The sequence below is a fragment of the Grammomys surdaster genome, unplaced genomic scaffold (genome assembly GCF_004785775.1).
Source record: "Grammomys surdaster isolate TR1022 unplaced genomic scaffold, NIH_TR_1.0 125940, whole genome shotgun sequence".
NCBI lineage: Eukaryota > Metazoa > Chordata > Mammalia > Rodentia > Muridae > Grammomys > Grammomys surdaster.
In genome coordinates this window covers 786102-798406 of record NW_021620762.1, presented here as the reverse complement: position 1 = coordinate 798406, position 12305 = coordinate 786102, and the positions used below count along the sequence as shown (strand labels likewise).

General features: G+C 52.5%; 1 protein-coding gene across 2 annotated transcripts in view; it reads right to left on the bottom strand.

Annotated features, from left to right (window-relative positions):
* Dnah17 (dynein axonemal heavy chain 17) overlaps nt 1-12305 on the bottom strand; it is a 111243-nt gene that overhangs the window by 80013 nt on the left and 18925 nt on the right. For both annotated transcript variants that reach the window (XM_028752763.1, XM_028752762.1), the window contains exons 17-23: nt 10738-10881; nt 8468-8650; nt 5134-5388; nt 4047-4216; nt 3248-3470; nt 1492-1608; nt 1301-1387 (exon numbers count right to left, since the gene is read on the bottom strand). In XM_028752763.1, coding sequence (XP_028608596.1) covers nt 1301-1387; nt 1492-1608; nt 3248-3470; nt 4047-4216; nt 5134-5388; nt 8468-8650; nt 10738-10881 — 1179 coding nt within the window. The remainder of the gene's footprint in view (nt 1-1300; nt 1388-1491; nt 1609-3247; nt 3471-4046; nt 4217-5133; nt 5389-8467; nt 8651-10737; nt 10882-12305) is intronic.

Here is a 12305-nt window from a genome sequence, read left to right as displayed (position 1 = left end):
AGCCTAGACCACTCACCTACAGAGACCCTCTATGGAGATGAGCTTAAAGCCATCTCCTCATTCGGTTGTATACAATGAACCTGCCTCCTTGACATAGACGTATACAATACATGTATTGAGTTTCTGGGCTGTTCTGGAATCACAAGGGTATACAGTCCTCCCGACCCCAGCTTTTCTATCTACCTGTCTGTTCTTCATCCCCGGGAGCCCCAGTTAGGTCACCCCCTAGGCTGCGTAGGTCACAGCATATCTGGGCTGACTTTTATTCATTAGTTTGTTTTTGAGATTGGGTCTCATGTAACCCAGGATGGCCCAAGCTTTCTACAAAGCTGAGGCTGAGGCTGCCCTTGATCACCTGACCCTCCTGCTTATATCTCCCAGGAGCCAAGATGCCTGGTGTGTTCCGCAACAGCCTGCTGGGGTTGCATACCTCAGTCCCTGCTGGGCTGATCTCCCAACACCCATTGCTTCCATACCATATTTCTATCTTACTAGAAATGAGAAAAAGCAGCAGAGGATTGCTTTTAAGGAGAGAAAAAAGTCGAGATTGTGGCTCAGGGAGAGTGGTGTGAAATAGCCATGGGGAGAAGGAAGAGAGTGCCCCAATTTTAAGAATGAGAGTTCAGGGCAGAGAGAGGCAATGTGAGGTGACTTGAAGGAGCTTGTGGGGTTCATGTCTGCCCAGTGAGCTGAGCTTCCCAGGGGGTTGACCCCTAGAGTGGGTGGAAGAGGCCTGTTGAGCTCAGAGCTGACCCAGGCCCTGAGAACCTCTATGCCTGTCCTGGGAGGACCTATGCTGGCTTGGCAAAATGGGTGGACCATGGCCGTGGGTAGACCCGAGCATCCAGGACCCTGGACACTAACACTTGGGCAGTGAGAACTGACTGGGGGTACACCCAAAACCTGGTGGCAGGTTGGATGGGAGAGAGGAAGGGACAAGAGTTAAGTCCGGGTGACAGGAAACTTTTCATAGGAATGACGAAGCCAGCCCAAGGGGAAAGGGTAGCCTGCAAGGCTTGCAGGATCCCCATATGGTCATGGGTAGTTGTTGCCCTGGATTCGCTTTCTAGACAGTGTGGCAGAGTGGAAGCTGTGTGGCTGGGAGGGGGATGCCTGAGTCTGCATGTCCACATGTATGTCCACATGGGTGTCCACACACACATGCACACAAATGGGTCCCATGCACACACAATGCTTGGCCTTTCGGACACTCCCATTTAAGCTGTGTTTCCATAAGAAAAGACCAGCACTCCAAGGGGTTCCTGGAGCTGCGGGGGACTTCACCACAGTGCGTGAGTACCTTATTCAGGGACTTGTAGGGGTCGGGGTCACTGAAAGAGAAGGGGGCATCACGTCGGAACTTCTCTCTGAACTCGTGCTGCTTGAGCTGTGAGAGAGGGTGGGGTGGGGCCGGGGAGGGAGGTCACATCATGGCTGGCTCTGAGTATCCCAGTGTGCTGCGCCGACCCCCATGCTCCCAGCCCCGGCTACCTCAAACTGCTGACACTTGCGCCTCAGGATGTTAACCTCGTTGGCCTGGAGGGGTGCCACATTCTGCTTCACCTGGATGGCCAGTTTCTTGGTGTTGGTCCACTGCTCTGGCAGCTCCTGTGGGAGGCGAAGGTGGGGGCTGGAAGAGCAGTGTCTGCCCCCATTTGGCCATTGGAGTTATTTGGTTTTTTAAAAGTATTTAATGTGTCTGAGTGTTTGCGTGCATGCAGGGCCCAGATTGGTCAGAGGAGGATGCCGGAGCCCCTGGAACTGGAGTTACAGCTGTGAGCTGCCGTGCGGTTGCTGGGAACTGAATGCAGGTCCTCTGCAAAGGTAGCAAGGCCTCCCCAGCCCTTCGCTTCTCTCCTTTTAAAACTCTCTGCTGTGGCCCAACTGAAGGCTCAGGAGAGACTTTTAAAGTAGTACAAAGTGCCCGTGTCGTCCCCAGCCAGCCCCAGAATGCCAGAGCGGAAAGCTCGGTGTGCTCTGCCAATCAGAGCTTTCTCTGCCCTTTGTAGCGTTCATCAGCCTGAACCTGTCCACGTGTGTGCATTGTGCATAGACTTATCTGACGGTGCAGATGAACATACGTGTGCATGCATGTGCATATGTGTGCATTTATGCATGTGTGTGCATGCATGTGCCTGTGTAGGTGCCTTTATGCACGTGCACGAGTGTCAACACCTATGTGCACATTTGTGCGTGCGTACCTCCAAACCAGTGTATAGTTTTAAGCCTTTTATCCCAGGCAGAGGGGTCTGTGTATGTTCGACTGTCAGGCTAGAGAAGCTAGCATCAGGAAATATTTAAAGCTAACAAGTGGTAACACCCAGGCCACTGAACCTCCTTGAGCAGGAGGAGACATTCCCATACACCCTTATACTCCAGCTGTCCCCCTTACCCCAAATTCATGGCCTGGGAATCTCTAAGGACTGGCTGCATGCTTCAAAGCCCTTTGTCTTCAAATGGATCTTGAACAGTGTGGCTGGGGCAGGCACAAGGCCTGTTGCCTGGGGTTCAGACCCAACAGACTCTAAGGCAGGCCCCCTTATAGCACAGGGCCGCCCTGCTAATTGCGTGGTGGGACCATGGGCCTGTGGCTCCTTGTCCCTTGTCCCTCCCGAGCTATGGGTCTGGACATGGGGCTAGAGTTGGTACACACAAACAGGGGAGTAAGCCTCCTGCAGTAGGAAAATAGGACAGATGGACAGAAGGAGGGGGGAGGGGCAGGGGGAGGGAGAAAGGGAGAAAAGTGGGGAGGGAGGGAAGCTGACGGGCTTGGGAAGGGATGGGAAAAAAGAGGAGTCAGACACAGCTGGGGAGGGCGTGGCCCCTTGGGGTCCCTCCAGAGGGACTTCCCCCATCTTGCTCAGCCTAGAGCCCAGCCAGCATAGACTTATGTCCTGTTGACAATGGCTGTCATGTGGGCAGTGGAAGACAGGGCACAGGCAGCCTCTGGCCCCTGCCTTCACCCACTAATCTCCAGGGCCTCTCTCTGCTACGGTCTCCATCAGCTTCTACACCCATCGGAATGTGTGACCTCTACACTCATGGGGACACGGGGGCCGTGGGGATGGCTTTAACCCCACAAAACCATCGGGAGGCTCTTGCCAGCCTCGGGGACCACTTTGGTGTCCTGTTCTCCAGGAAGATCCTGTCTCCGGCCTCAGTAGCCCTGGGGGTCCAGAGTCTCGTAGGTGTCCAGCCTGCAGTGACCTGGTACAGTGGCTCCCAGCACAGCCCCGTTGGGACCCACCTGCAGCTTCAGGTAGATCTCCTCCGGCATCTCCTCCCCATAGCTCTTGAGCAGCTCGATGGTTTGCTTCAGGGGCTCGAACATGCTGTCGGTGGCCGCCTGTCTCTCCTTGACTTTCATCAGGTGCCCCATAACCTCCACCAGCCCGTCGTAGTCACCCTCCTTAAGTGGCTTCTTCAGGCCCGTTCGTGTGACGGTCATGAAGTTTTCCAGGTCAGCAAGACTGCAGGACAGGGGGCGTGAAGACGCGGTGAGGGGACCTCACTCCTCGGGGTCGGTCCTCCTCGGGCACCGCACCTCAGTGTCACCTCGGCAAGGACACTCGACAGCCATGCAAGGCACTGCCTGGAGAGGGACAGCCACTGCCCCCATACGGTTCCCTCAGCTTAGATGTCACAAAGATCCTGTTAGCGTAGACCAGGCTGATCCATGCTCATGTTGCTGTGGATGACCCTCATGCTGCAATGACTGGGCCATCCTGGCGGCCTTCCTGTCAGACTCAGGGCTTTAGCACAGAGCCTGACAGGTACTTCACGTTCCTACCAGCCCTGCACTGGTCACAGCACCAAACCACGTGCACCACCTCCTGGGACAGTGGTGCTCCCCCTTGTGGCGTGGTGTGGTAAGGCATGCTATTCCTCCTAGCCTCACCAGGAGCAAATGTAAAGCCTGTAGCGCAATTAGGCCACTCAACTTTCAAATGAGGCCACCGACCCACTTATGGAGTCCCCTGTGTCTCTCCCAGGCTGTTGGAGGATCCCAGGGAGACTCGGTGTCATGGCAGGGGTTGTGGCCTCACCTGTTGACGACATGGTTGCTCAGGTGTCGCTTGAACAGGAAACTCCAGCGCTTGATGGTGTTGAGCAAGGTCTGCTTAAAGGGGCGGCAGTCGCACTGCAGCCAGCCGTGGAAAACCTTGGTGTTCTCACATCTGGACACCTCCTCGTACAGCTTCTCGTATGAGTCAATCTGTCCAACACAGCCATGGGCTCTGTCAGCCTCGGCCGTGTGTCCCCCACGACCAGCATTGCTTCCTGGTGTTCCGTGTTGGCTGTGAAGGGCAGCCAGGTGGCCCAGGGTGCAGCTCAAGAGAGGCCGAGACCACCGCTACCTGTTTGCCCTTGTCCCAACACCCCAGAGTTCCTTCTGCCCCACCTCTACAAGGGGACAGACAGACAGAAGGGGATGGGATTGGGTGACTACAGCACGGTTTCTGGAGCAGGAGGGGACTCCCGAAGCGCTCCCTTAAGGCATGGGAGCACTTGCAGGCTTTGGGCCATCCCATCTTCCTTCTCTCTGGTGTGGGGGAGGAGAGGGCTCTTTTTCATTGTGCCTAAGACCAATCCAAAGATCTGGAGGGACTGAATTGCTTCACTTTCTAGATTCCCAATGCTCTGCCTGAGCTCTTGCTGACCCTGGAGGTTGAGTCTTAGACTGCCTCACCTGGAGCCGGACTGAGTGTGAGGCTCCCAAACAGCTCTCATCTGGCTTTTGAGGACTCTTATGCCCAGGATCAGACCTCTGTGCTATTCTCCACAGGGTGGGACACCAGCCAGCTCAGCATAGTACCCCCACCTGAGCTAACTGACGCCATTTACACTATAAGCCTGGTGGATCCTACTGAGGGCTCTTCTCTCCCTGGCTGCCTCCTGGGACAGTGGTGCTCCCCTGTGTGGTATGGTGTGGTAAGGCATGCTCTTCCTCCTGTGACTGTGGTGCTCCCCCATGTGGCGTGGTGTGGTAAGGCATGCTAATCCTCCTGGCCTCACCAGGAGCAAATGTAAAACCTACATTGCAATTAGGCCACCCAACTTTCAAATTAGGTCCGGGGAGGGGCAAGGGTCATCCACCAGAGGATACAGGAGATGACATGTGGTTGTACACACCTGCTGCTGGAACTGAGCCAGGGTAGGTGGTGTCTTGGGGATAGTGTCGTCCATCTTGGTGTCCAGCTCCTCAGGGGTGGGTGCGTGCCCGAAGATGAGGAAGTTCTTCATAAACTCTTGAAGGTCATCCACCCAGAGGTAGGAGTACCTCTCAAAGGAGTCCTGGTACTCCTCGGCCACCTTCAGGGCCCCAATGACCAGGCTGGACACTTCCTCACGCATCTCTATGAGGTCTGTGATATCCTCCAGGTCAGTCTGCAGGGATGGGGGTGGGGACAAAGGTTGGGACATTTGTCTTCATGAGAGACAGATTTGTCCCTGGAAGACCATCCTTCTGTGGGCAAAAGTGCTTCTGAGTGTCCTGGATGGAAGCAGGGGGATGTCTGTCAGTGTGCAGCATCCCCCTGACAGAAGATTCGCTAAGGATGGCTCTGGTCTGTCCGATCCCAAGGTGACTTGGGTGTCAGCTCATCCATTCTGTATTTGCATGGACCTCGGCTGTGTGCCATGTGCTGGGATGGACAATGGGGGACACAGAGTAGGGTCACGTGGACTTGGTGGGGAGTGTGTGAACATCTGTAGAATAACAAACCTAGAAAACTACCCTCTAGTTAAATCTCAGTAAATGTTGTCTGTGGTATATGCAAATCGACTGACTGTGTGCCTGGTTGCTTATGAGGCTTTTTAAAATTCCTCAGTGTATCCTGTCAAGATCTGCAGTTCAAACTCTCTTCCAGACATAGTCCTGCGTCTGTGGCTGGTGACGCCACAGAAGGCGGTATTCTGTACCGGGCTGTTTACCAGTTTCTGGTGACTTGCATATTTATTTTGATCTTGATGCCTTTCATCCTTCATTAGCTCTCGTTGTACAAATTTAGTCTTCTAATAAAAATTAGGGCCGGGCGGTGGTGGCGCACGCCTTTAATCCCAGCACTTGGGAGGCAGAGGCAGGTGGATTTCTGAGTTCGAGGCCAGCCTGGTCTACAGAGTGAGTTCCAGGACAGCCAGGGCTACACAGAGAAACCCTGTCTCGAAAAACCAAAAAAAAAAAAAAGAAAAAAATTAGGGGGAGGGGAGCAGTCACTGAATCAAGCATCGATTTGATGGAGAAGAATTAAGGAACACGGACTCGGGATGGGTCAGTCTGTCAGGGAGAAGCCGGCTCTGGCTGAGCCCTTGGCTGTCCTGTTGAGCATGAGGGCTCTCTAGGAGGGGAAAACTCTCTCAGACTAGCTAGGTGTCTTTTTTTTTTAAAAAACTAAACTTTTAAAAATGATTTTTTATTTATGTGTGGGTTTGGGTGCAGGTGTGTCTCTCTGTCCCACCACAGAACCCACACCCACGGCACAGGAAGGCTCCCAGCAAGGTTGGGCTTTCACTTGCCCAGCGTCCTCCTCAGAGACCTGTGTGCTTGTGTGCAGTTTATCTTGGTTCTAGGGTTGACGTGCCACCTGCCCCTCTACGCCGAGGCTCAGGCGTCTCTGTGCACCACAGTCCCATGGGGATGGAGTACGTGGGAGGCTCCTCAGGAGTGGCTCTGCCCAGGTTTGCTCCATCCTGCAAAGAATGGAACTCACCCCTAGGAGGAGACCTGCCCTTGTTAATGGCTAATCCAATGCGGGAGACAGGTTAGGGACCTGGCTGGGGACCACCCCTGGGTGGAAAGGTAGCTCATGTACCTTTCCCTCCTAGAATGTACCTTTCCCTCCTAGAATTCCCGCCCCTCTTGTGCAGTCTCCATGAGCTGAGACACCAAGAGACTGGGCTGGGTCTTCCCGCCTTTCAGGCTCCTGCTCAGAGAGGTGTAATTGTTTCTTTTTCTTCTTTTTCTTTGAGAGGGAGAGTGGAGCTTAAGTATGTCTAAACCCCATGCTAAAACTTTGGGGGGTCCCTCCCCTTTTTCTAAAGCCCCCCACATACCAGCTGCAGTATGGTGCTACCCCCACCCCCAGCCACCTCACTTCAAGTGTCATAGCCGCTTTCTTCTCTGTTCTCCAGACAGCTGCACAAGTCCTGGTTTGCCTGCCCTGAGGATTTCCTTTCTGACCCCAGTACATTGTCCTCCAGCGTCTGTCTGAATCTGTTTGCTGCTTTTGTTTGTGTTGTTCTTAAACTCTTTTATTAATGAGCCCTAAGAGAGGACACTAGGGCTCCCCAAGATTTCAGGAAACATTCCTTTCCTGCCTTGTCTTTGATTGGCAGAGGAGCCATAATCTTATACCCAAAGCAGGCGCCAGCCCCAGGGTAGCCATGTGAGCTGCAGGTTGCGTATGCCAGGTCAGCTCGTAGGGCGCTGAGGGGACAGGGAAGAAGGCTCACAACTACAGCAGAAGGACCAGGCACCTGTAGTCTGTTTAGTCTGGACCCTACTAAAGTGAACTGTGGGGAACCGGAGCACTGGAGATGTGGCCGCAGCATGCCGGCATGAAGCCTTCTGCTTGGCTGGTGTTTCAAGCTAACATGGCACTTCTAGTCTTGAGATGTGGTCAATTCCAGGAGGCCACTGGGGTCAGAGTTTTCTCTTTCACTTCCATGGCGGAGTCAGAGTGGGCTGAGCAGAGGGACTTGCTGTCTGACCAGCATGGGATGGACCACTGCCTGGGGCTTCTCTCCTGGAACTTTCCTGCAAGGTCACTCAATTCCCTAGGTTCATATGATCTTAAACAGGTGCCCTGGGTCACACTGTATCCTCTGCTCTGATGATGTTACATACTCTGGCCCCTCCTTTTTCTGGCTCCTAGCTCCTCTGAACCGATCAATCAGTGTCCCAAGGGGTGCAGCTCTCAGATTCTTAGCTGCTATGCTGTGTGTGGAGCTGGAGCCTTTGGGAAGTAGCCTGTGGCCCAGATGTCTGACCCTGAGCACTAGGTACCATGTCAGTCTCAGTACCATTCCCAGACCGGGCATCAGGGAGAAAGCCCGTTGAGTCCCAGCATTCATCGCTTCTCTGCTTCCTGACTGCAGATACACTGTGACTAGTCACCTCACACTCTTATTACCAAGTCATTCCCACCATGGTCAACCATACTCTCAAACTGGGAGCTGCAATAAAACTCTCCTCTTTACCATTGCTTTTCTCCCGTGCTCTGTCCCAGGAGTGAGAAAACTAATCTGGAACACTTGCCAAGACTCCAGAAGAAAGGACATTTGGAAGGTCAGATTCAGGAGAGAGAGAGAGAGAGAGAGAGAGAGAGATCGATCAGGTCTTTGGCCTGGAGACCCAAGGGGACAGCAACCTCTGAACTGTCATCATCACGCTCTGCAGAGGCTAGGCCAACACTAGTTGGCACCCAAGCAGGGACATGCCAAAGGACGGTAAGAGATCAAGACTGACCTTGTAGTTCATTCTGCCCTTGGCCAGGCGAGGGATAAGCCTGGCCACATTGTAGAGGTCATTGATCAAGCCCTCAATCAGCGCCAGGAAGCCATCCTCGTCGCCCATCTCCAGAGATGGGTTGTAGGTCAGCCCGTCTTCATCCAACTCCATGCGGATCTCAAACAGGGGAGCAATATTCTCCTGAAACAAGTTCCTGGGGGGTTAGTACCTCGGCCGATACTGAATGATGCTCAGGTTGCCTACTCCAGGATCTGGCTAATGTGTAGCTATCTCCTGCTGGTGCAGACCAGCAGTTCAAACCACTTCAGCCAGATGCACAGCCATGGGCTCAAGACCAGCCAAGAGTTTGCCGGGGAAGAGCAGGGGTTGGAGCAGGCAAGGTCACTTCACATAAAACCAAGATCATTGTTTCAGAGGATCAGACAATGGCTGCCCAACACTACTGGGTCAGCAAGCCCTCATATCCCCACATGGCTGCAGCCAGTCCGTGTCTTAGTGCCTCTGGTGAGGCTGCAATGCTATAGGAGATGCTATCTGTCAGGAGATACTCTGGGGCTCTTCCCTCTATACCAGTGCCTCTCCAGTTATGTGCTATGGCCTGTAAGTGGCTAGACTGTCCTTTCTTTGACCACCTCAGACTCGGGTCCTGTCATAGCTGTGACTGACAGACTCTGAGAACCCCAAGATTATTAGTATTGAGAGGTCCTACAGGGTATATAGATGGTCAGTCATCACGAAGGATGGTCAGGCTTTTCTGAACACTAACCTGGAGGCTGCCTCCTGCTATGGGGCCACTGGGAACTCTTTGGCAGTGTCAAGAAGGGACCTTTGTGGTATTGATGGCCACTCCCTTTCTCTGCTGCTGTCACCTTTACCACAGACACTTAGCAATAGTGTGGTGTTGTCACACTATGGTTGCCAACTATGGTTGGGAACAATGCCTGCCTTTACCAGCAGAATTTTAGGTCTGCAAATTTGTCATGGCTGTTGGTTGATGTGAATCTCCCAATGAGCCCATATAATGGGCAGACTTCTCGTCATGGGGGTGAATTCTGACTACAATGGACTTGAGAATACAAGTTTGTACTTTTTTGCCTTTTCTTTTTCCTCCTGCAACATAAAGACCTGCTCCAGAAGGGCCCCTCATTGACCTTAGACAATGAACTGCATAGACTTCTGTTGTCTGTAACTCACCCAGACTCGGGTATTCTGCTATAGCAGCCGGAAACATACTAAAGGCAATTACAGAACAGCAATAGAGTTGCGTGCCAGGTTCACACATGACCCATCTGCGCTCTGTGGCTGTGGGAGGCCCTCCTGATGCCACCACCCTGTCCTTTGCTGGGTGGGTGTGTCTTTGCCTTCTCTTACTGAGAGCATTTAACTGTTGTATTACAGTACAGCACTGAAATGTCCCCAGTGTAGTAGTGTTTGGAGATGATGGGACCTGGAGAACTCTGAACTCGTTTGTGGACCAAACTGTTGGTGGGTTTGTAGCTTAAAGAGTTTGGGAAAAAGGGCTTTGTTATGAAGGAGAGCTTCCCCTTATTGTTTGGCTGCCAGGGTGAGCAGCCTTGCTCCTTGACCGGCTCCCTGCTGAGGGGCTTTTCTCACCACAGCCCAGGAGTAAGGGACTGGAATCTTTGACACCATGAGTTAAATCTTTCTTCTTTGAAGTTGTCAGATGTTTTGCCATAGTAAGGAGTGCTGACTGGTAGACATTGTTACAAGGCACTAGTGCTGACTGATAGACATTGTAACATGTAACTGGTGGTGACTGGTCAACATTGTAACAAGGCACTGGTGCTGACTGGTAGACATTGTAACAAGGTGTGAGTAGGGAGGGCATCCTCTCCTCGGAGAACACAACTCAGTGGAACTCACCAGCACACCTGGGATACAGAGAGGTGAAGCTTAGCTGCGGGCAAGAGCCCCCTCTGCCATTGCCACAGGAAGGGGTCAGGGGTGTTTAGCATCACCTGGCAGCAAGGTGGGAGCCTTTTCTCAGATCTGCGTAGGTACTCTACAGTGCATTAGGGATTGGCTGTTCTCTGGCATGGCAGGACCTTTAGTTTTAAAACCAGGGCAGGCTACCACAAACAGACTTTAATTAAATCTGTTAGTCCATAAACCAGCTTGCTCTTTCATCAGGCAAATCAGAAGCATAAATTCCAACACAGATCTTGCGTTTACACAGACACATACAGACAGACACAGACACACATAGACACATACACACACACATACACACACACACGGTAACTTACATCCATAGTCATGTTGTCCGTTAAGTAATTTAGAGATTTGCGGATGAAACAGTCAAACTCATCCAAGACCATAGCGTCAATGTAGTTGACGTAATCCTTCCAGGGCTGGCTGGTTGTATCTGCTTTGAACAGTTCTGCGTTTTCCTGCACACAGAAGCACGCCATTGGCTGTGATTTCACTGGTGTGCCACTTAGCTCTCTGTTCAACCTATCCTGTGACAGGCTGCATGACCCCTGCACTCTACAGACCACCAAAGCAGATGTTTTAAGTACCTTGAATATGTTGGGCTCTTTCCCATAGAAGGCTTCATGCACGGGGCTTCCTGCCATTCCTGGAAGGCGTGCCTTCTAATCTTTTAGCTCTCAGCTCAGGCATCACCTTCTCATAAGGCTGTCCTTGAGCACCCACTATTGGTCTTGGGTCGAGATTGCCATCCCTGTTCCTACCCACATTTCTCTTTAGTAGCCTGCTGTTTATGCCATGATGGTACAAGTGACAACCCTCAATTATCTTGTCTTTGGTCTGTACCTTCCTTTGATGACCGTGTTTGTGACAAAGAACTTAGACTATCCTTTCTGCAATTGGACTGTGACACTGGGACAGAAGTGGTAAAGGGTTCAGTGCACTGGGGATGAACAGATGGACAGAGGGGTTGGTGAGTGGGTCAACAAATTGGTGAGTGGACGAGTGGATGGGTGGGTGGATGGGTGGGTGGATGAGTGGATGGGTGGATGGGTAGGTGGGTGGATGGATGAGTGGACAGTGGAAGGGTGGGTGGATAGATGGATACATGAGTGGATGTGGGGGATGAATAAAGAGGTAGATGAAGGGAAGAAAGGATGGATGGATGGATGGATGGATGGATGGATAGATGGAGAAGTATGTAAAGGTTGAGATAAGAACAAATGGATAAATCTGTAAGACACTGAGTGCTACAGGTGAACACAAGATGAACGCAACTCAGCCTGTATTCACAGGCAAAGGAGACAGAAGTCAGAATCCCAGGTAACTTTAGTGAGGGGCAGAAAGAAATGGTTCAAGTGGCTGTCACAGCAGTGGATAGACATGGTAACAAAGCCAGGTATGCTGGCAGTGCTGTCTTACTGAAGCTGGGCACCCAGACAGCATGGTCTCACTAAAGCCAGAACAGGTGAGGCTGCTCTCCTTGGCTCTGGCCTCCGTCTCTCTCTCGTCAGCTTTGCTCCTCTGCTAGCTTCTCTCAAAGACACCCACTCTCTAGACAGTTAAGCAGGTGTGTGTCCCATCAGTGCTGACTGTGATATACCACATGCACATGTGTGAGGGCTCACGTGCCCACGTCCACACTCAGGGGTGGGAAACCCGTGAAGGATACACGTAAGCTCGCAGCAGCCTGTCCCTGTTGGCTTAGGGTGAAGATGTCACCAGCACATATGACTTTAATGCAGGTGTTGGTGGTGCTCTGGCCACCTTGGGATAGAGCACAGGCACACAACAACAGGACTCAGGCTTTGAAGCTGCTCTTGGGTCAGGCTGTCTTGGATGAGCTCTAACAGACTCTGTGGCCATCAGAACACTCCTCATTGGG